Source organism: Pyxicephalus adspersus, chromosome 2 (genome assembly GCF_032062135.1).
Source record: "Pyxicephalus adspersus chromosome 2, UCB_Pads_2.0, whole genome shotgun sequence".
Classification (NCBI taxonomy): domain Eukaryota; kingdom Metazoa; phylum Chordata; class Amphibia; order Anura; family Pyxicephalidae; genus Pyxicephalus; species Pyxicephalus adspersus.
This window is the reverse complement of record NC_092859.1, coordinates 67,970,080-67,994,631: the sequence shown is the minus strand read 5'-3', so window position 1 is coordinate 67,994,631 and position 24,552 is coordinate 67,970,080. Positions and strand designations below refer to the sequence as shown.

General features: G+C 34.1%; 1 protein-coding gene across 3 annotated transcripts; it reads right to left on the bottom strand.

Moving 5' to 3' along the window:
* Nucleotides 1-127: 127 nt before the first annotated feature.
* On the bottom strand, nt 128-24,203 carry DRD1 (dopamine receptor D1). Of its 3 annotated transcripts, XM_072400936.1 has the most exons (4): nt 24,095-24,203; nt 22,884-23,787; nt 7,480-7,525; nt 128-4,808 (listed from the first exon to the last, which is right to left on the bottom strand). In XM_072400936.1, exon 4 carries the CDS (start codon nt 4,299-4,301, stop codon nt 2,946-2,948), a length of 1,356 nt encoding a protein of 451 aa, XP_072257037.1. In that variant the 5' UTR covers nt 4,302-4,808; nt 7,480-7,525; nt 22,884-23,787; nt 24,095-24,203; the 3' UTR covers nt 128-2,945. The 3 variants fall into 3 exon arrangements, with proteins under 3 accessions (XP_072257037.1, XP_072257036.1, XP_072257038.1); XM_072400935.1 differs by lacking the exon at nt 7,480-7,525; XM_072400937.1 differs by lacking the exons at nt 7,480-7,525; nt 22,884-23,787.
* Between the last annotated feature and the right edge of the window lie 349 nt (nt 24,204-24,552).

Genomic DNA, 24,552 nt, shown 5'->3' with positions numbered 1-24,552 from the left:
AGTTCATAATGATCGATATGTGTAAGACTATTACTGGAATAAGCTGACAACACATGTATTTAGAGAATTTGTATTGCTAATCAACTGCACAGAGTTTCTTTTAAGTATCAGAAAGAATTAGGCTATATTTAAATGTGTACCATTGATTTCCATTATTGAGACACCACTGATAAAACTACTAAATATACTTAGAGAAAGTCTAATTTAGTGATGGAAATCACATATTAAGGAAATACAGATGGAAGAAGTGATTGGATGGATTCTTTTGCCTATTCAATATCAAATTTACTGTACTGAATGCAGAAAAGAAACATTAAAACAAGTCTCACAAAACAGAGCGGTTTAAAATAAGCTAAATAAAGGTAAATCTTTATAGAGTTTTTCTTTTATCTCTTAAAAATATTGATTTAACATAATAAATAAAAGTAGAATATGCTTACAATAATCTTTTCTTAAAAAAATACCCACTCTTACTATAAGGCTCCATTATTTTTCAAACAGGAAATTATAAAGGCATTTACGTATTATTTTACACAATCCATCACGGTAACAACCTAGTCATTTAATTGCACCATGTGTTTCTTGCATTATTTTGTTCGCAGTACTTAGGGACAGAGTCATTAAAGAGTGAAAGGATTTACTACACGAGACGTACCAGTAAGTAATCAACTATTTTAGTAAGTATGCCTCAATATTAATTACTCAATAGTAATTTCCTAATATTTCAGTAAACAACATTTATGGGATTGTTAACAAAAGAATAACACTGTAAACTTAAAATAAAATAAAAACACTATAGTAAAATATAGTTCAATCTAATGAGCTGCTGGTCCTTTTCTAGCTGCCTAGAAGCTGTAGGGGGGGTTTGTGGGATCTTAGCTGGATGTAACTAAATTCTGTGCAATGTACAGTATATATATATACATATATATATATATATATATATATATATATATATATTAAATACTACTAAAAAACAAGTAACTGAAGTTCAGTTGATCTTTGCTAAAAAAAAAAAAAAAAAACTCTTTACATACATTTAGTGTGCAGTGAAAAGGTATACAATAATGTTTTACATTACTCATGGCAAATACTGCTTCTATTAGTGTAATTAGCAGTCCCGAAGTTTGACACACCCCATATTGAATCAAAGCCAGATGCCAAATAAAAGTTTATATTCTAAAAAATAATCTTGTGTGTAGTCTTTCTTGCTCACTGGTTAAGTGCAATTAACTACAGTGTTTATTAATGCAGTCTTTTGGGACCCCTGTTTTAGGATATTTAAATTGGAAATTCCATATATGTTCTCTGCCATAGCCATTACTATCCAAGCTCCTTCTGAAACTTTCTAATATTATTAATATTAACTAGTATTTATATAGTACTGACATATTACGCATTGTCATACTTTTGTTCAAAGTTTGAATGTGCAAATAGTGAAAAAAATCTGCTCTAAACAGCATGGTTTGTATTTGCTGATTTAAAAAAAAATGTTATCTTTGCTCTCAGGTTTATATTTTAGACTATATTAAATAATTACTTTAAATTGCTAGCAGCACAGAATATCAGACATTATCCATTTCTGTTAATAACAATCAAAATCAGCATGTAAATGATGTTTTAAGATGGGACCCCATACTCAATAGACATCAAAATTTCCCACAAAGTGCTCTGAAATATGAGGGCAGGCAGGGTATCTACTATATTACCCACCTGAAGTACCAATATGGCTTTAAAACAATGGGATGGGGATAAACAAAACCTAGAGTTTTCATTGCCCTGCAAATATGTTAAAAATTATTGTGAATGAGAAGAGCAAAAAAAAAAAGAAAAGTCCTCTGCATAAACAAAAAAAAGATCTTCTTTTCAAGCAAAGTTAACCTAAACAGCTCAGTAAGTTAAGTTTCCACCAAATTGGTATTTTGGCGGCAAAATCTATTTACCTAAAACCACTCATCTCTACTATTAAATGTAGGTGTAGTTAGACATTTTTAAGTACATCTAATCCCTATGTGCATTGGGCTGGTAATAAACCCGTTCTACTGAATACAAAGCAGAGAATCTCAACAGGCTTATGTCCTATTCAAAAAAATGCACTTACCAATATGTATGTTATGTATATTCATTGGTATACAAATAGGATGACAACTGTATGTTATATTGCTCTCAATATAGCTTTCCAGACCTCTATGCCAGAACTGGTAAAGATACTTCCATAGACACAGGGAAGATTGTGTTCTCGTTCCAACATTATAAAATCATTGATTACCTTTGGATTGAGCTGTACGTTTTTAATAATCGCTGTGGCAGAGGTGGGAACAAAGAAGCGCAAACCTGATTAACTGCAACTTGCCTACATAGTTGGGTGAATCAACTTACTAAAACCTCCTAATGGCTTCTAAAGTATTATGTGGATTGACCCTTTTAGGTAGCAGTGGCTTACCCTATTTGTTATTTTATACTTTTACATATTGTTATGTTACATTCTAAATTAAAACAAGATTCAAATTTCTTGCCATTGCACTCTGGTTATCGATTAATACTGTATGTCACACATTTTTTTGCTTTTTTTCCAAGGTGTTCGACTTTGCCTAAAACGTTTTTTACACATTTTAATGACTCTGTCCATTGCATTCTGTTAGAATAATACTTCTATTTCTGCTGAATGTTTGCACAAAAACAAAGACACATTCTCATAATACAGTATACACTGTATGCACCATCTATGAAAGCATTAATAATGGCCTCTTACCAATAAGCTTATTTCCCTGTGAACAGCACAAAAATAAACACTTATACAAAATACATTGGAATGCATCTTTAGAAATCTAGTTAAAAGTCACGTCTTTCAGAATAATTCTTTTAAATGGTGTCCAATCAGAAGCCAGAGTTCACGGGGTAAAATGTCAAGTGACTTTAAGCCTCACATTCTCATCATTTGTTATTCAGCTTTTTGGCTGACCATTCTGTGTGATAGGATTTATCTTTTCTAGCGAGACTTCTGCATCGTAATCCAAAATCCCAGAAAATGCTGGAGACATTTTGTCTAAACTTTTGGATAAGCCACTTTCCTCCTCTTTTTTAAGGACTTCCTCTTCAGGACAGATAATTGCATGTGGAATCAAGTAAACTAAATTACACTCATTAGGAATTGAACCTTTAGGCTCTTGCTGGCATGAGTAGATCACTGCCCCATTGTTATTTATGCTAACTGTCTCTATGGCATTGTTGGATGTGGGGCAGAGCCTGTAGCAGCCTAGCAAGTTTGAGAAAGCCTTGCGAAAATCAGCATTAAAAGCATATATTATAGGATTTAATGAGGAATTGGCCCATCCGAACCACACAAAAATATCAAATGTAGTGGAACTAATGCAGAAGGGATCTGCACCACGCGTGTAGACACTGGGGTCACAAAATGGCACCATACAGTTTAATATGAAGAAGGGAAGCCAGCAACATACAAAAACTCCCATGATCACTGACAACGTTTTCAAAACCTTTGTTTCTCTTTTAAATGAAGTCTTCAAAGAGCTTTCTGGTTGTTGGCAATCAATGCTACTGCCATTACCAGTGCTGTTTTGGCAGTTCTTGGCATGCACAGCTGCCCTTTCCAAAGCAGAGATGCGTCTTATTTGTTTTGCTGCTATCCTGTAAATTCTTGTGTAGGTTACAATCATAATGGCCACAGGTATATAGAAGCTAATAAGAGATGAGGAAATTGCATATGTCCTATTTAAGCTGGAATCACAATTATCCATTGCATTGCCTTGTAACGTAATGTTCAGGTCAAAAAAACTAGTCGTTTTCGCTTTATGCCAGTTAAGCTGCACAGGAATAAAAGATATCAGAACTGATAAAGTCCAAGCCACACTTATCATGATAAAGGCTACTTTTGGGGTCATTTTTCTTTCATACCTAAAAGGGCTGGAAATAGCCCAGTACCTATCAACACTGATGACACAAAGGTTAAGGATGGATGCTGTTGAGCACATAATATCAAAAGCTACCCATATATTACAAAATGAACCAAAAGGCCAGAAGCCAGCGATCTCAGCAACAGCTTTCCAAGGCATGACCAGCACCGCCACCAGAAGGTCAGACACCGCTAAAGAGATCACAAAAAAGTTTGTGACTTTTGACCTCAGATGACGAAATCTGATAACAGCTGCACAGACCAAGGTGTTTCCAAGAAGTGTTGAAAGTATTAAAACAGAAAGGAAACATCCTGTTAAGATGCGAAATGACGAATCCTTTTCTGCAAGCAGTATTTCTCCATCCATAATGGTTGTATTTAAAGTCATATTGCCTTGTAGAAACAATGCATGTCAACAGTAACATGTATTGCTTGCAAATACAGTTCTCTGCATTGTCCTTTTACGTGCCCATATTGTCTCTTGGTTTTCCTTTTCCTAAGCAGTTACACAGTGCTACTGTAAAGCAATTGTCAGTTATTAAAAGCCATTTCAACACGCTGACATCAATAGACTGTCATTGCTAAGTTAATGGTTGGTGTAGCAGCAGGACATCAGACTAGATAACTGACATTCTGTTATACTATCGACAGTACCCAACTTCCACAGCTCAGTCTCGGGTAAATAGGTTATTGAACTTGCAGTCTAGCCATCTTTTCGACTGGTTCCCTTTATTGATTGCCTTTCCTTTTTACTGCCTCGCGTTTTGAATTAATTTTCCAACTTGCATTTACAGGGCATTCTTCTATGCAGAAAAGTGCTTCTGTGTGGTCAATTTATTTGGCTCCTCTTTTTGCTTTTGCTACAAAAGGTGATCTCTTCTTTGTCTTCAACAGGCTGTTGGAAGAAAAAAACATCAGAATTTTAGTGCTTTAGCAAAATAATGGCACTTTTTCAGTGTTACTTCCTACACTATTCTGAAGTTCTAATCTTTTATTGCTAGAATATTCTTAAGTGCTATAATGTAGCTTTTATTGCCATTAAAACAATGTGACAAGAAATGTTATTTCAGTATTCACGTCTTAAGGCTCTATTTGCAAATGCATGAATGTAACAGGAGTGTTAGGTCTTTTTTTTTTTACATAAGTATTTTGCTGAATCTTGCCATGCAAACTGCTTCCATTTGATTTTAACAAAAATCCTTACAGACTGTAAGTGTATTGATTTTGCAAATAGGTAAAACATACATGTAGGTTGGTGTTACTCAGCAAATAAAACAATGAAGAGTTCATATTAATATGTCTTCTACCAGTTTTGAAAAAGTGGGCCTCATTTAAAGTCTCCTAAAGCCAAAACTTTTTTCCTTAATTTTGGATTATGGTAAGTGGGGGATGGTAAAAACCCTTCCCTTTTCTATCTAAAACTACAAATACATTTGCAAATTCATTTTATTAATCAACTCTGGGTAACACCACTCTTGGGAGCAGCATTGTCTTGTATGGTCCATGGTTATGCCCCCCATCTGCCATGACACCCTAAACTCATAGGAACTTGGTTAAATTACACTGGGCATTTAACCCAAGTACCATGAACATCTAGGGCTCTATTTGTAAAACAGGTAATCTGACATTCCTTTAAACATTCCCTGTTAGGAATCAATTACTGCTATTGAAATACATGGACCTGAAAGATTCCAAGAGGGAATGTTTGAGAGAATGTAAAATTCCCTGTTTAAAAATAGAGCCCCAAGTGTCAGAAAACAATTGTTAAGTATCAAACAAGAGAATCTTTTTATTTTATACCTCCTGGGAAACTATTTCAAAATTGCCCAGAATTTGGCCTTAAGTGCCCTATTAATATCAATATGTCAATATAAAAAGTATATTCATTCTGAAACATGGATTGTCATTAGGTAAAAAAATGGATAAACTAACGAACATTAGACGCTACTGGATTATGTTTTAAAAGCACTAATTTATTAAAGGTTAGGTTTTGCGTTTGCGAGTTAACCATATTAGAAATGAAGATATACAAAAAATTTCCTGGGGATAGGTGCTTCTTAAAATAAGGATTCTTTAATAATATCGTACTAAAAAATAATTAAGGTTAGTCCCGACCGGTATATATGTATCTATGCATTTCCTTTTTGTAAAAACAATAATTTTTTTTGGTTATTTAGATTACGATTCTATCCTAATGTAGTAAAATTTGAAGTGTATCTTTGGTATCAATGTTTATTTGTCAAAAAAATATTTTGTAATATGTTATTAAAAAATAAAAATAATTATTTTAGCAACCATCCATACCATTTTTTAAAGTACCTGTCAATTAAAACTGAAATTTCAGGGAACACTATTACAGCAAGTAATTGAAATTGGAGCCAAAATGTTTCAGAATCTTCAGTCTTCTGAATTTGTTAATGGCTTATCATTTTTCTCATTGACATATGTACGAATCCTGAAGTAAAATTACACTCAGCATACCTTATAATACATGGCATCCACAGTTAAAACGGTTGCCATATTGTGTAGACTGTCAGGCGACACCACTGTTGGAATGTTGACAATGCTGATATATTGGATGTGTGTTCTTCTGCTTCTGTACTGCTCAAAAATTGAATTACTAATCAGTAGGCAATAAACCAATTCACATACACATTGGAGCTGACTCAATAAGGCTCTTCAAGACTGGAGAAGATAGACTATCATGGGAGAACCTGGGGGATCCAGCAAACCTGTAATGTATTTCTTAAAAAATAATTTGCTATTATTTGGCAAATGTTTTCAATCCTGGACCAGATCCATTTCAGGTTTGCAGAGAAAACCAGGTTCTTCTAAGATAGTCTATCTTCTCTAGTCATGGTGAGCTTTAACAAATCAGGCCCATAATGTATGTTTTAATTCATGCAAAAAAAAATTGCAATCCAATCAAAAATTGCTCAGTACCCCCAGCGAGGAATTTTAGTAAGAATATTTTGTTCTTCTTCATTTTTGTCATTTACATGCACATTTTGTGACAATATAAGGTTCAGGAATTTCCCAACTAACCCAAAAAGTTAGTGACCGTCACTTTAAAAGTGTTTCCCTGCAAAATTTAGGTGAAACATTCCTCTAAATTCAACATCTACAATATCTTTAGTATTTAAGATATCTGCAAACTCTTTTGTATTATTATAATATTTATCTTCTCAAAAGTTTAAATGACACAATACTAAGGGGAAAAGCAACACAAATACAGAAATGCCACTGAAGAACTAATCCCATTCAGGACAACTATCACTAGACTGTGTTGTCCCATTGTCTAAGGAAAAACCATTGTGTTTTTGCTGTTTACCCAACAAAGGGGCCAAACTGAATCTGTTTCCTGACTGAATCAATGATAAAACCATCTTTACTTTCCAAAAGAAATCTTGTCACATATGTCATAGATCAGGGTAATTTATTACTCTATTTTTTTCATTTAAAATGTTATTGTTGTACTGTTTGTATTATATAGTCATTATAGTTTTAGTATTATATAGTCAGGTTAAAAACCATGCATACTCAATTAGTTAAAAACATAACTGCACCTTGAGCTCTCAGTAGGGGATGGCAAATCCATTATAGGGCACCATTCTGTTCATAAAGGTAAAAAATTTTCAAAGTTAATGAAACACTCTGTAGATCAGCATTTACAATGAAGAAGTTTATAATAAGGATATATGTATGTAATTTTTTTAAAACATTTTTTTCTCGATAAAATATACCAATAACCACTGTTGTATAATGTTTAAATAATTCATCATCATGTGAAATGGCCCATTAAATTGCTACAGTATAATATTTGGGTATAAGTTTGGTATTTTAGTAAAATAATAACATTGACAAGTTAGCCAAAAATGGTAAATTGGAAGATATGTAAATGTCTGTGTACTGTGATTTTGCGTGTAATGGAAAGAAAATTAACCGCTTGTTCTGCATTAACCTAAAAGCCCATCCTTCGGTGTGCTTTTTATTCATTAAACACATTACAGCTACATCAGTGTAATTGTAAGCTCTACCAAATCTAGGTCAATATTGGTTTCCAGCCCATATTATTAAATCTGTAAGTTGAAAGAAAATATTAGGGGAATACGTCAGTGTTACGGAACATATCTTTTCTAAGAAGTAAACAATGACAAACTAAATCTACTGTATATACTTGAATAAAAGGCAAGATTTTTGGCCTATAAAATGGCACTATGCTTTTAATCTAAGCTTTTATTCAAGACACTGGGCTATAGCTATAGCTGTTCTGATTCCAGCCTCTGGGTTCTGTCCATGCAGCCACTGCCCACCACATCATTCTTAGTTGGTAGTTGCTTTCCCATACATATGTATGGCTCATTTGGCCTCACTGTAATAGGAGGCTCATAATATTGGTGGCCATGAGTGTACACAACAACTATACAATCATGAATGATGTGGCCAGCAGCTATGGACAAAGAGATGCACAAAGGAGATTCAATGGCTAAAATGGGGAGCTCTGCTAATACTGGAATAGCTTTATTCTTCTGTATGAAAGGTACATAATATAGCTAAGGTAAAAAATGAATTTTTTTAATCAAAAATATTCTAACAGTAAATGTTCATCCTGTATGATATAAGGCAGTTGTTCCCAAACTTGGTGCCTTGGGCTCCCTAACTTAGTCTGCATCAGCAACTTATATCACCTCTCTTGACATGCTCAGCTACTAGCCTCTAGGAGGAAGGTGTAGGGCTCATATAGGATTCAAGTGTAGATATCGATGGGGATGATGCTGATGTTGTCTTGTTATTGGTATGAGAAGGGTTGTGCGTGTCTCACATAGGGTGTTCTATGCATATACAGTCATATGAAAAATTAGGTATACCAGAAATTGTAGAGCTTTTTAGTATATTTGAACAGGCAAATGTGAACTTTATTCAAACAGTTCCTTCAGATAAAGGTGCTATACCAGAACAAATACACATAAAATTAACATGATGTATTATTTATTCAGATTTAAAAGAATAATAGGCCAATATTAAAACACCTCAATTGGGAGTATGCATGTTGGGTCATCATGCCTTTCTAAGGCTCTCAGAAAGAGGGTTGTGGATATCTTTAAGTCTTGCAAAATATTTCAAAGGATTGACAGACTATTTTAAACCATTTACTCCAGGACTGTCAAGCCCAGCAAATTCAACTCAAGAGCTGACAATATAAAAGATGTCCCCAGGAACCCAACATCATCAAAAGATCTAGACATAAAATATATAGTGATATGATGGTTAGCTTTGAATATGTGAACAGAAAGGAGATTGGAATGAAGATTACCACCTTTATTTCCATTCCAAAATGCAAATGTTTTGTTTCTTAAACTATAATACTGAATTAATTAAAATTAAACTCCAACTATTGCAAATATATACCTCGGTGGTACCTCGGTATAAGTCCGCTTTGGAATAAGTCCAACTTGGTATAAGTCCTGTTTGTACACGAAAAAATCTGTATATTGATGTATCAAATGTACTAATGTTTAAATAAAAAAAATACTTATCTTCATAGTGTTCCATCACTTTTGAAGTTCTAGGTCTAAACCAATTGTAAGCATCCACATGGCTTTTTACTTTTCTCTGTTTGGCAGTGTTTGGGCGTAGTGATTGGCCAAACACCCAAGCACTGCATCGTAGAAAAAGGGGTTAGGATGAAATGCTCCTCTTGCTCCTTACAAATAGAATAGAGCATATAAAGGTGATTTTATGGGCAGAAAGTATGTGGCCTATTAAGGGTAACTGTCACTTTTCCGTAAATGGGAAAAATTGCACGTTTTATTTAGGATATCTATGACAATATATTCATATTCATCTTTTTATAATTTGGTCCTATTACTTTAAAAAATTCCAGAGATTGAGATTAAAAATACTTTTCTTGCATTTCTGGTTTGCTACCATACCTAATGAGATCAGGCTGAATAAGAGCCATATATTACTTCCGTCTATCAGGTATTACCTTTTTTTTATAACTTAATAAGGGTAAATATTTCCTACATCAAGTTTCACTAAGACAAAATACCAACCCCTCTATTTGTTTTCATGACCACTGTCACTGAAAAAGAAAAAATTGAGATGCTAAATTTAAGTTGTCACAAAAGCAAGATATAGGGGAAATGGGGAGAAATATTCTGTATACATTTGTGTAAAATGGGAGTTCCTCTGATTTTGGAAAGGATTCTTCTCAATTCCTGTTTTATCTCCAAAATGCAAAAGAAGGTTAAACCACCCCAGCTAAAGACAGCAAACAATACCCTTTTAGGGGTATTAACCTTTGCCTACTTTATGAAAGACAATAGATTTGGCTATATTGCATGTAAAAGCAAATCTATACTGAGACAATGGGGCTTTGCAGAGAATATTGTAGCTGTGTTCATTTAAATATTGAAGCATACATAAAATAGAAATAAAACAGAATATTCTTTGTACATGATGTGATAATTCAAATAAATCTTTACTGTTTTAAGTATGCAGCCTCCGTTCAATTGTCACCTCTTGTGCTTAAATGTTTATAATGTTTAAGTAAATAATCAAATTTTTGATAAGCAAATTTGACAATTTTAGGCTGGATACTGTTTTTTGAGGGCTGCACTATGATCTTAAGGAGTGTTATAGAAACTAACTATAGTTAGTGTCTGGACAGAAGGGAGTACACTAAAATAGTGGGGCACGTGTCGTTTAAATTCTTTACAATGTTCCCATGAAGCTGCTTCCATTCATATAATTTTTTGGGAACTGAACTCTTCACATTTATCTATTTAAGATCTTATGTATTGGTAATTATTAAGAATCTTTCAGCGGGAGATTGGGCTAAGTCTTTGGATAAGATGTTATCTGCTTTAACCTCCTCGACGGTTCATTTCTGTCCGGATTTATATGTCTAAAAGCAGTACATTGTTTTTCATGAAAATTTATTTTACAGTATAATAATATAGTATGAGTATAATAAAGTTTGAAACACAAAATTATGTCAAAATAATAAATACAATTAAAAAAAATTGAAATTTAAAAAAAAAAAATAAATAAATAATATACTCATACTAATATATTATACAGTAAAATAAATTTTAATAAAATACAATTTACCTTTTTTAGACATACGAATCCACTTTATTGCAATCAATAAAGTCTTTTTGTACTGAATGCAATACAAACTAATTTGAAATTCCCGCCACTCTCCCAACCGCATGTAACAACGTTACCGGGAACTCCCGGGTGACTTTTTAGATGCAGAGGACGTCAGCCAGAGGATGCGAGAGGACGGGGATCGCAAAGAAAGATGGGGAGGTTAGATCCCAACAGTCGTGCAATTGCAGATGTGTACCAAGTATAAAAAATTAACCTGGATTATGGCACTAGAGGCAGGGGTCTGTGAAGGTGGGGTGCCCAGTTCCTTGATAGAACACCTGGTGAAACCTTGGAAGATTTTAGGAGAGCTTGGAGAACAATCTCCTCATCGATATATAGGGAAATGCTTTTAAAAAATGTTAATGGGGTAAATATTTCTCCCTTCTGTTCTTATCATATTGGTTCTAGCTCTACCCCAAAGTGTTTAAAATGCAAAGCAGTCGAAGCAGATTTTTTATCAAATGTTCGGGAATTGTCACAAAATGAAGTACTTTTGGAGGGTGGTGGCGACATATGCCCAGCGTCATTTAGTGAATTTTATACCCCTGTATCACCTGCTTGCGCCATTTTTGGAAGATCGCGATACAGGTAACACGAATGGCTAAAAATGTGTGGTAGGTTCCAGTCTTTTAGTAGCCATGAGCATTTTGCAAAAGTGGATACATGCAGAACCTTCTACTTTGGGCCTCTTCTTAGAGAATCTGTGTTCCAAATACACTGGATAGAGGTCTCATTGGATAGGGAGTCAAGAGTAAAGAATTTCTTTGAAATATGGGAATCATGCATGGCTACCCTTCCTGAAGCCCTCAGAAAGGGATAGCGGTGACGTTAAACCAAACCTGATGGTACACATATCTCTTACTGGAAAATGGCTCTCCTGTTACTCTTCTCATGTTAACCAACCTGAAGACCCTTAACTGTCTCCCATGCCATTGTTTTGTTAAATTATAGTACTTTGATACGTACCTTTAACTTTGTTATAAGTAAGTTAAAAATGTATTTTCTTTTTTTTTTTTACTTTTTGTCCTTTAAAAAAAATAAAATATAAAAAAAAAAGTATGTAAATGTTTTTAAAAATTGTCTTTAGCAAGCTAGTGATTGACATTTAAATTTATTTTAAGCGTGTGAATGAAGAATCCCAGAGAGTGCAGACTCTGTAATGTGTACTTCTATAGTATTCCCACTGTAAACTGGGGTAAATACACATGAATTGTGGAAAACTGTAACAAAAAATTATTAAAATGAAAAGTCGATGCTGTGCAATAATAATCGTTTCTGCCTTACTGTGCTATGAGACAGCAACAACAGCACTGGGAATATACTTAAAGGGATGACAAAAACAGTCATCACTCTCAGCAGACAATACCTTCAATCCCCTGCCCCCCACTCTCCCAATAAAAAACTAACCCGTAACCTGTAATTCTGCTGTAAAATGTTTTCTTATAGTTGTAATGATACAACTGAACAATTGAAATGCAGTATCCACAAGAAAGTCTGCATGTTGCAGGTGATGTTGTCATTGCGAGTCAACAGGGCTGGACAACTGATCCCCTGTGAAGGACTCAGACAGCGGACTTGTAAAAGATAACTAATTGTGTTGGGTAGGGCAAGAAAGAGGGGGGGGGGCTGGGGGGAAATGGGAAAAAGTTTTGTCTGAGACAGATTTTATATCTTCCAGAATAACTACTGAATGCACATATCCACCTATTAGCATAACAATACTACCAAAAATAATTTTTCTTCCCCATCTAATCCACATTATATTAGCTAAATCACTGTCTGTAAAGTTTCATGAATAAAATAAAAACTGCCATGGTCTGTCACTGTGTTTCAGCGCTACATCTGTTCTCTCTGGGGGAGAACTGAACGCATTGTAATTCTTGACTACAAATATGCTAATACTGTAGTACAAAATTTGGTATTTCATCAGGGCTGGAATCTAAACTCTGTACTTTTCAGTATGGAAACAATTTGTTAACAAGATCTTCACATACAGTATGCGCAGGGACATTTGATTAAATTCAAAGGAAGAGCAGAAAACTTTAAAATAAAAAAGCTATTGAAATAACTTAAACAACTAATTAAAAGTCAGCTATCCTGAAAAAATAAAAATACAGCTGCTACAAAATAAAATAAATATTTGTATTCCTTTTTTCACCATGGTTAAAACAGTTACCTTTGTTTACACGTGTTTAATCCATCACATGTGTTAAATCTATTCTTCTGTGACCGGCAGTCATTAGTGACTAGATGTGTTGTAGACATCACTATAATTTAGGGACTAATCTGCCTAGCTAAAAAATGTTTCATCTTTTTTTTAAAGATAATATACAGCTAATATATTAAATATATAAATATGCACCCTATTTTAATAAATACTGATCATATTATCTGACAAAAATACAATTTGTACTGCACTCCACTCCACTTTGAAAATTAGGGATCGGACAGGTCTTCATTGAAGGGACAGGCAATGTCCATTCTACAATAAAGCATACTTACTTGTCTGTTTCCTATCATTAAAAAAAAAGTGCATAAGCAGCTCAACGTATGATATCCCCAGGGGAATCGAGTGGAATAAACCCCTGCATACATGCATAGGAGTTACATCATCCTGGCACAGCCAAGAAAGATCAGCAAACGCAAAAGGAAAAGGATGGTGTCACCCACAAGGGAATGGAGACAGGTGAGTGCATTGAAAAAATTGTGATCACGCAGTTATGTTAATTTTATTGCAAAAGGGACACCACCTGTCCCTTCTGCAAAAAAAGACCTAACTACAATTTTTATTTTTAGCTATAGTTCAAATGTAACTGCTTTTAAATATTTTTTTTAACAGTTTACCTTTCACTTAAACAACTAAAGCCTACTGCCTCTGTCTGCCTGCTGTTTCTCTCTGTGGAAAGCACAAAGACTGTTTAGTTATCCTGGTTGTAAAACCCAATCACTATATGTGACAAGGCCGGTGTCAGGCCTTAAACTTAAAACTTTAATGAAAATCTTGCAAAGCTCTCACCTAGAAGTCAGCATTACAAGACCTATTTTAGGGGCTATGGCAGATTCACCAACTTTTTTTTTTCAATTTAAACACATATAACAAGGGTTCTACTACCCACCCTAAGCAAAACAAGGGACATTTATTATTAGGTATTCCATGACACTACAAATACAAAATAATTATGGAAAGTATTTTCGTATATCTGTAAGTGCAATGAATTGTTTTATCCTGCCAGAATGACCTGCTTCTTGTTATCTCACATTGTGTTATCTAAAAAAAACCTTAAACAACTACCAGTTTTTATCCCAGTTTTAGACTACAGAACAACTGCACTTTAGGTTGAGGATAAGAGGGGAAGGGTGCAGTAAATAAAGTTACTATTGGACAGACCACTATTGGCTCACACCTTTTATTACCATACTACAAAGCAGTAAACAAAATACCATGTATTGACAGCCTTTAATAGTAAATTAAGGAGAAAGTAAATCAACAGGTTTTTTCCTGCAACTGCATGATCCTTCAATGTGCCTATATTATAAAAAATGCCCTGACTGCCATACCAACATATGTAAAGCCATTCTTGAGCTTCCTAAAACACTGCAGTTGCTGCAGAAACAAAATATAGTGTTATAGCAATCAGTCCTTCCCTGCCAATTTTTTTATGTCAAGAAACCAGTACAAGGTCAAGGATAGTGCAATTTCGATACAAAGAAGGCTAAATGTCAAAACACAACTTCAATTAGGTTTAGCATTTGTAATTTAAATTATATATATCTACTTTCCCCTTGATTTATTTCCAGACAGGATTACAAAATAATGTACAAGGATAGTAATTTGTGTTTTCTATAACATCTAATAGGTTACTTGCTGCTATTTACCAGGCTTCATGTTTTAGTTTATTCTATGTAAGATGGTGCAGCTAGATTTATATAAAACAATAATACAGTATGAGCATTCTGAATATAGGCCAATATCAGACATAAAAGAAATTTATTAAATAAGATTTTCAAATAAAGCAATCTTCTAGATTTTTCTCTTTTCATATTTAAAGTGAAAATAGTGTGAACATGTGCCCAGATAATACTACTACTATTTAAATATTCCCAACATGCACTAAAAATGAGCTCTCATTCATCTGTGAAGCTATAAGTGCTGTGAAGAAATTAAATTCAAAAATTCACAACACAAGCAGAAAGATTTTGTATCAGAACAGAATATTAGCAGGTTAATGTAGCCATGTTTCTCCATAGGTGGTGAGGTCTCCTGAGCAAATAGCAATTTATGTCACTTAAATATTTAACCACTGACACTTGTCATATTTTTGCCTACCTATAAAGGGGGGGGGGTTCTTCCCACTGACCACAAATCTATGAATATTTTTTTTTTTACTGACCATAACACTAATGCATTATTTGCTGTAGATATGTTTATTATTAGCAGGGATTCCCTGAGACCGAAAGGTTATTTTAAAGGTTCTTCTGTGTTAAATATTTTAAGATATGTTGATTACCAGTAAGCTACCAGCAGGCATTTCCTATCTGTTAGAAACTGTCTAAAACTGATTGTTTGCTGTGCTCTTTAAGGGTTATTTAGGAATAAAGGAATAATTACATCAAAAGTTCGTAGAAAGGTCACCGAAGACTTGTTTAAAAACATTGTTTGAGAAACATTGGTCTAGATTCTAGGCAGAGGCACACTTTAAATCTAGAAAATTACAAGCAAATAATAATGGCTTATTAAAACAAATATCAGACTTATAACTACCAATTCTAAAATATTGCATACATCTACTGAACAGGCACAAAATGTGTTCTGTTTTGTTAGTTAAATAAAAAAAACTTTAGGACATTGTTAATACATTTCTACATATACAGAGAAAAAAAGTACGGGACACTGGGGATCTGTCATCATAAGTAAAATGTACATTTTATTGGCACTTCAATTGTGGGACAATCCTATATTCTATTTATAGCTTGGACATTTTGATAGATCCCATGGGGGACACTGACAAGAAAATGCAGATATGACAAAAGGACTTTTGGCAGTCAAACTAGGGCTAAACCTCAGCTCTAGGTCAGCCAAAAGAATAACCCTCATAGGTTGTGACATATTTTCTTACTGTTTATAGTTGTTTTTCTCCCCTAAAAGTCTGGACAGAAGTCAAAAATGAGCAGTCTCTAAAGAGCAACTGTAGTCTGGTTTACAAACAAAAGCCATGTCAAAACTGTGGGAAGCTTTAGGAAATAAAAAAAACGGTTTATATAACGATTTAATATATGTCAGTATATGTAAAATATTACCAGACAACATTTAGAGACATATTTTAGATTAGTGAACATGGCATTCACTGCAAACAAATCTTTTTGCAACACATGTTTTAAATTACTGGGTGGTAAATGTTTGATTTACTGGTTTATTAATATGGCCTTAGTTTCTTAAAGTAATGTTTATCATGAACAAGTGCTATTGTTTTTGTACTGATAATGAATTGTGTTCTTTAAATATCCTCTCCTCCTGTATCACCGTCTCTATTAGTCTGTCATTTGCAGCCCCTATTTAATGTACAGTGCTGCGTAATATGTTGGTGCTATATAAATCCTGTTTAATAATAATAATTAATTAAAAAGAAAGCTGCAAAAAACAAGGTACCTACTGAGAGCTCTTTATAAAAAAAATGCATCAGCAGGTAGTAATGCCAAAAAAAGATGTGTTTCCAAGTTAAAGCTTGTGGCTATCCAGCTGTTATGGATTATTACATTATATACATGTATCAGCTATCTAGGTCACCTTAAACGGTATAAATGGTATTAGTATGATCAGCGCTGCATAATATGTTGGCGCTATAAAATCCTGTTTATTGATAATAATTATATTAATAATATCTTTTTGGTTTCTGCTATTCTGTTGAAGTTTTGAGTTCAGAGCTATAAGACTCTTATAGAACACATTGTATGATATTTCTGTTTTTTTTTGGGGGGGGGCATAAGTAGAGTTTAGGAATATATAAACCCTTCCACAATGCCAATTTCATCTGACTGGTATGTGTAGATTAGCCATATTCCTACCTAATCTCTATAGGTAGTATCCATTAGCACCCTAGTATTTTTACTCATTCCTGCTTTATCAGCTTGATGAAAACATCAACGCTTTAAGCTCACTATTCCTATTTCTTACAGCACTAAAACAAGTCTACATAACTAATTTTAATATTAATAAAGAAAATATATTTTTATATGTTTTCTAATTGTTATTAACTGTACACTATGTAAAGGTACTTTTATAACACAAGTTCACTACTAGAAAATTTTATAAGAAAAAATCTGGGTCCTTGGAAAGTCTTATTGATGAACATAGGGATAGTTTCTTTGTTGCTGTCAAACCTCTTATCGTGAGTTCATCATTTGTTCCAAGATACCCAGAACTATTGTCTCATATAAATGCTTGTAATGTTTCTATAATAATATTGTGGTGTTTGTGCACATTCTGAAGTGAATGACTTATTATGTATGATGTTTATGTTTAGGAGGTTCTACATGGCACTTGTTCAGAATTTTAGCATAAATAAGCCTTCAAATTGGCTACCAAATAGGATACCTTGTATGCTGCAATGAGGGTCTCTGCTCACATGCTTTTCTCTCTCTACCCTTTTACTTTGCAGCTTTCTCCCTCTATGAGAAAGGGTTTTTCTTCCCTTATGAGAAATGGTTTTTCTATCTCCTTATCATGTACCACATTCAGTTCAAAGGCTCATTTGTGTTGTGTAACAATATATTATTGCGATAAAGCACCATAATATTTGATCTCAGCAAATTCACTGTAAAGCATGTGGATATGGAACAGACATCAGGAAGCTGGAAACCTAGTGATATATGTTCTGTTTAAAAACCTTGTTAAATCATTTTGATCAGTGGTGCTGGACGTTGTTTTTTTGCTGTATATTGCTAAGCTCTTTATATTTTTCTTTTTATTTAGTCATAAATTCACGTTAGTCATATCCTTGATTTTATGTAGCCCTGCTGAAAACTTACTAATAAAAATAGGTTAGTACAATTATTTTTCGATACAAAGAATGACAAAAGATTGTGTGTTAAATTTCAAAGGAAGTTAGGATTAACATGCAACTAGGACAAAAACAGAAAGGCATTATTTTATGTTCAATGAATGTTAGTTTTTTTTGTCTTTTTTATTGCTTTTAAGTCTCTGCTCTGGAGAAAGCAGATATGCAGTATATCAAGGGTTTGGACATTATATATATATATATATATATATATATATTTATATTAGTAAAATATAGTGTACTTGTGCCGCTGCACATTTTTATTTTGCTTCCCACTACTCAGTTCAGCTGTTGGGTGCAATGAAAGAAGAACCACTATAATATCCAAGCCATTGTCATCACCCCAGATTGGAATTACAGTATTACTGGATTAGACAGCAGTGGTAAGAGCCACCAACTTCTGCCACTGATGTTGAAGAGGAAGGGGATAACCAGGCCAACCAGAATACTATTTATTTGTTTTATTTAAAAGAATGAAGAAGTTCAGAGCGATCCGCAAGGTGGCAGGGCTGAGGGAGGGGGGTCTCCTAAAGATGAATAATGGGCTTTTAGATGCCATCATCTCTAAGATGAACTATGTGTGTCCATCTGGAAGAAGTATTTTAACTAAGCTGCATTATTAAGTTTCCAACATTGGAACTGGGGTAATGTTATCACTGTTACAGGTACTATGAAAAAAAATCATGTTATTATAGAAATGTTATTGCTGATATCTGAAAATGTTACAGTTTTAAAACTTTCAGTTACAATATGCCAATCAAGCAATACGCCCTAGGCGTCCAGTCAAAGAAGGATGTCACAAATGTAGCATCATAATCAATTATTTAAAGGAAATTAAGTTAATAAAACAAAGCAGAAGATATAATGCTGCTACAAAAATTGTTATGCAATAAAATATTAAACTAATTCATTTCATTTAATGGGTTGTACAGGGCACAATATATATATTTTATAAAGCACCTTCTCGCTGTACAAACTAAAAAAAAAAACATTTCTTTAGTATGCTGTTAACTCGCCATTCCTCATAATAACATGCCTATGTAATATAAGCAAATCAAGAGGTATATCAGGCACTCACTGTCTATTTTGCAAAGATATAACAAACTTTGTTAAGGCTTTTATTTAAAAATACACTATTATTGAGATTTTAGAGATGTCTCCCTACAAATTGCACTAAACTACATGCAGACAATTTTGAAAGTTGGAAGATTATTTTTTACCTAAAACTATTAAGGAAATAATTTAAACATTTTTTATACAAAGTATCCTTTGTATACATATCAAAATGCCCTAGTATTGAAGTGGACATTTAAAACCCAATGCCAGGCAAAATGTTCCCTCATATTTTGAGTAGATCGTTTATATCAGGCTAAAAAAGGCTACAAACATCTCTTACTTCCATGTTACGCAGATATCTTTGCTAATATTTAACTTTACATATATAGGAGTCTATGAACTAAAAAATGTGCCAACATATCTCTAATATATTTTATCAGCTTTTTTATATTGCAAATGTTAGTCTGATTTTCTAGTCTTTCAGTGTTGCACATAAAAAATGTGATATATTTCTATTCTTCTATCACTTTATAAACTTTTGTCAGATGACATCATAAAGCAAATTCATTTACCCCTTTTTTGCTTGTTTCAGTGTGTACCAACAGCAAGCTTGTGCTCAGGTCAGACACTCCTGCTAATAAAGAGGATGCTGCATACTTTATTCTGAGTGTTCATTTTTTGCTGATTTGTCTTTACCTACAGTAATTTTTGTGCCAGGTTTTGCTAGGTGACCAATACATGTAACATTGAACTTACTATACTATGTATTATTCATAGCATTTTCATAAAAAAAAACAAAAAACAAAAGAACTTTAACATAAACCTTTAACATAAAACCTTGCATTTTTGCAAACGAGTGTAATTCTGTAAAGATTACGTCAAGGATTACTCTGGTCAGAGAACTGCCTCCCCCTTACTTTTGAGAGTGATAGTAATGTTGTATGAAAGGCTTTTAAAAACTTGCAGTGTCAGTGAGAGTGACTTTTAGATCTCCTTTAGATCTATGCATTGCAATGATGAAATGTTAAAGCAAATTTTGCATTGTGTTGCAGGGCTATTCATGTAGAATTGCATATTGGTTTGTGTATTAAGAATGGGATCCCAAATCACAATGATAGGCTTTATTAAAAAAAAAAGTTGGGTACAGTTTTGTGGGCATTGAGATGAATTGGTATGTTAACCCATGTGCGGCAACACACCATTATGGCCTGGATAAATCTGAAGGTGCACTTGCAGTTAGAAAGCACACACTATAATGGTGAGAATGGTGCAAAACCAAACAGGCGGAATCCCAAAGTTTAAAACACCAAGAACAAATATGCAGCATGACTAAGTTCCTTTGATTTATTTCAAAATGATTTGGTTAAATTAGATCTATTATAATGTTATTTTAGAGGTTGCCAGGTTTTGCACTTACACATCAAGAATGGTGTTTCCACTTCTTAGACAAGAATGGTCTAACAGTCAGAACAATAAAAACTAGATAGGTAGCTAGTTTGTCCTATATCTAGCACTCTCATCATGCAGCACTATGGTCCAAATTTAAAATATCAGCCAGGATGCTATCCACATGGAATTTGTATTTTCTCTTTTGTTTGCATGGACTTCCTCTCACATGCCAAAAACATACCGGTAAGATTATTTAGCCTTCCCTTAAATTGGCCTTTGTGGACAGTTACTGACTATGGGTTAATTCCAAAGTGAATTCCACTCTGAAAGATAACTTCTCCTTTTCCTCCTCTATGAAATATTTTTATGCTCTATTATGATAACACAAATGCACCAAAACTTGTTGAACCAATATAAACACAATGAAAATCTTTTTTAAGGTGCAGGGTTTTCACCACTGTCGCTATCATGTAGGATATTCCGACCTGCCAACACCTGCCTGACCTCCACAGTATCTGATATAGTTGTTTTTCCTGTCCTCACGTGGACCTATTTGAGAAATGTTACACGCAAAACAGACGACTGTTTAGGTTATTAAAAAAATAGGGGTTTTAGTCTACTTTTACATGCCATCCTCTTCTAATTGAGCTACGCTGAATGCTAATAAAATAGGGAGTTTTATCATAGTCATGTATCATTGTATAAACCACAGCTGTCTTGTGTACAGTTAACATTTGGTTTTGAAGTCGTTAAATACCAAGTCTGTATCTGGAGCTCGTAGTTATATAACACTTGAGTCATTCGAGCACTTAAGAGCACAAATACTGAAAGATGGCTCTATGTATACACAGAATTCATTTATTCACAAGGCCCTTTACAATCTTCCTACTCTTTCTATCACTGCCGTATGGTGTCCCTTATAATTTAAATTAAATCTACAATCTCTGTGATGATTTATTATGCAGCATTCCATTGCAGCACTGTAGCATCCTGTAGCTGAATAACTGAATGGCACTCATAATATAATTCAAACATTGCAAGGTTTAGAAAACCAACTCTATTGAAATTGATGCAACCTGATAGTTGCTCATTATAGAAGGTCTGAAAATTGCCTATTGATTTCTTGCCTTGCTGTGAACAAATTGTAATATTTAGTGGTAAATATGGCCCTTTCTATTAGGCTTTGGTTTTTATAATGATTAAAATTGCAGAGAAAAATAGAACTGGCAGGAAAGAGACATCAGACACCCGCAGAACTTATCTAGTCTTTAAAACAGATCTATGCAAATGCGTTGCATGATTTAATATGTTTTAGATTTAATTGTGTGCCCACATATGAAATTGCAGTTACTGTAAAATAGATGCAATAGTTTATTTTGTATTAATTTGTATTATACATACACCACCAGATCTTTAGTTTCGCATATAAGGTAGCTGAACAATTTAACTATAGGCAAGAGATATAAATCATATATACATAACAAGTATTACCATAGGGGACTTATCCAACAAAAAAAGCCTGCAGATATAACTTTACCTGCAACTTTGATTACAGGTGGAATGCCTAGCACCTTTTATTTTCAACAGGTGACCTAAAGGGACCCAGCATACATTCTTTGGTCGGCACCTTTACTAAACGTTCCACACACGCAGCAGAAACCTGCAGATTCAACTATTACTTTAGCAAACTATTGGCTAAATAGTTTCCTAACATTCAACATTATTTATTATAACAGGTTGTATTACAGCTAATTGGTACCCCGATGCTTTTAACAGGTTTTCTGAAAAAAACTTGACACTGGCAAATATTCTGTAGGGAAAATAGGTATATGCATATAGGTATATATGCCAGTGCAAAAATAAATACATTTTTGTAAATCTATTCAAAATCCAGCCATTTATCCATATTTACTAATATAATTAGCCCCTTAACTTTAGCTTGCTAAGTTTCTGTGTCAGCAGAACAGCCACTATAAATATGCAGTACGGTCTGTTTATTTGTGGATTGTTAATTAAGCTCTGAAATATCCTTATTATATTCTCCCATACAGCTCGATTTTTATTCAACCATTAAAAGAGCACATCCAGTGCTGCATTATTACAGGCTGCATAACTAGGGCAATGTAGGCTGCATGAGGCAGCCCTAAATGTATCACACAGAATAAATGTCACAGCATTATTTATTTATTACATTTCGCTTTACAGTCTGCAAATGCCTTTTAAAGCCATACTTTGCACTGCTTAGTGGATGACTTAGATAATTACAACCAACCCCATGTACATATCACAGACGAGAAATGACAATACTGTACCTGGAATAGCTAAAGCTTGATCCCTTCTGAAGGCAAAGGTAGCTCTTGCATTGTCTTTGCATCTATTGTATTGAATATAGCTTTTCAGACTCGACCTTTGTTGGTGTTTAGCTGTACTTTTACATTCTTCACGCTTGTCATTTAGAAATAGAGCTGCAAACCACTTCTTTTTTTATACACATTTCTTGTGTTTTTGAAGATCCATGGAAAAAAAGACAACACATTTGTTTCCAGCTCTGGTACTTTCTTCTAAATTAAATGGCCACAATTAAAACTTCTTCCTGCCAATGGCAGGTTGTTAGCTTACTAGATCTATCATGCCTCTGGCAATATCCTCAAACCAGCAGTGATAGTGTACTAGGCATTCCAAACTCTGATGAAGGTTTTGACGTGGAGGTGTGTAGTTGGATCAGAGTCCTCGAGAGTATGCACCAGAGCATATGAATGAGGTTAGGTCAAGGAGCCACAGAACATCATTGTGGCACCTAAAGTAATTGTTCTTGGTTTGCTGGAAGATATCCAGAGTCCTCAGTTTTTATGAAGTTTTAACAAAGGTTGAGGGTACTGCCAATGACTTATCTTGGTATCATGTTTTGTATTCAGATATTTGGATCCCTGAAGGTTTTTCTTGTATATATGAATGATGGATCCAGATATAAAATACCTGGCTGTTGCCCTCCAGTTTTTTCTGATGGACTTTCACCACTCTGCATGTTTACACTAAAAAATGGCATTGGTGTGATCTTGAAACAATCTAAAGACACCTTAAGAACAATGCTTCTTTTTTGGTTTGGTCCATTCTTCTAAACCACCATGGCCTTATGTTCCATCACCTGTGCACACTCACCAGTCAAAGTTGCACACCTTTAGCATCCAGTAGGTTCTGTGCATCTGTCAGGTCTTCCTAAAAAGATACATGTGGCTCTATCAAAACACATGCAACTGCAATACAATTTGTGCAATGCTGGCTTCTTCATACAATATGACATTTACCTGTACAGCCACAAAGCTTTACATAACCTGATCTACAACATGAAAATAAAGAAATGACATTCTCAAACTAAACAGGTTAAATTAAAATTTAACAACAGATTTACACATATAAATTGCAAATCTACAGAACACATTCATTTGGAGTATACATAAAAATGTACTTGTATTGATAAAAAGGGATACAAGCTAGTCTGCAGCAGAAAGCATTGATCACTTACATGGATCTAGGAGACTTAACTGATCCTCAAGAGCTGAGAATGTAGTAGATGAGAGTAGCCTTCCCGTTAAAACAATGCTGTCTTGTCTTCTTCACTTTGAGAGTGCCGTTGTCTCTCTCTGCTTGATCTCGTTTCATTGTTAGAATTAGCTAGCGTCCTGGGAAGAGAAACTGATTGCATGGCGTCTCCTAGTGGTAAGAAGTGGAAACAGCATAGAATGCAGCAGGCAGAAATCAATGGTAGCACAGTATTATAAAAAAAAGGGACAACACAGTGTTGTACACTCTCTGCATCCTTGAGCAAAAAGAATTCAGTCTACTTGGTATATTGACTGCTACATCCAAGTGATAGATGTAAACAGAACAAAATAAATACAGGGCTATGATTCTTTATTGGACTAAATCTAGATTATGTTTAGATTGGAAGGTGTATCATGTTTGAGCAAACAGTAAATTAAT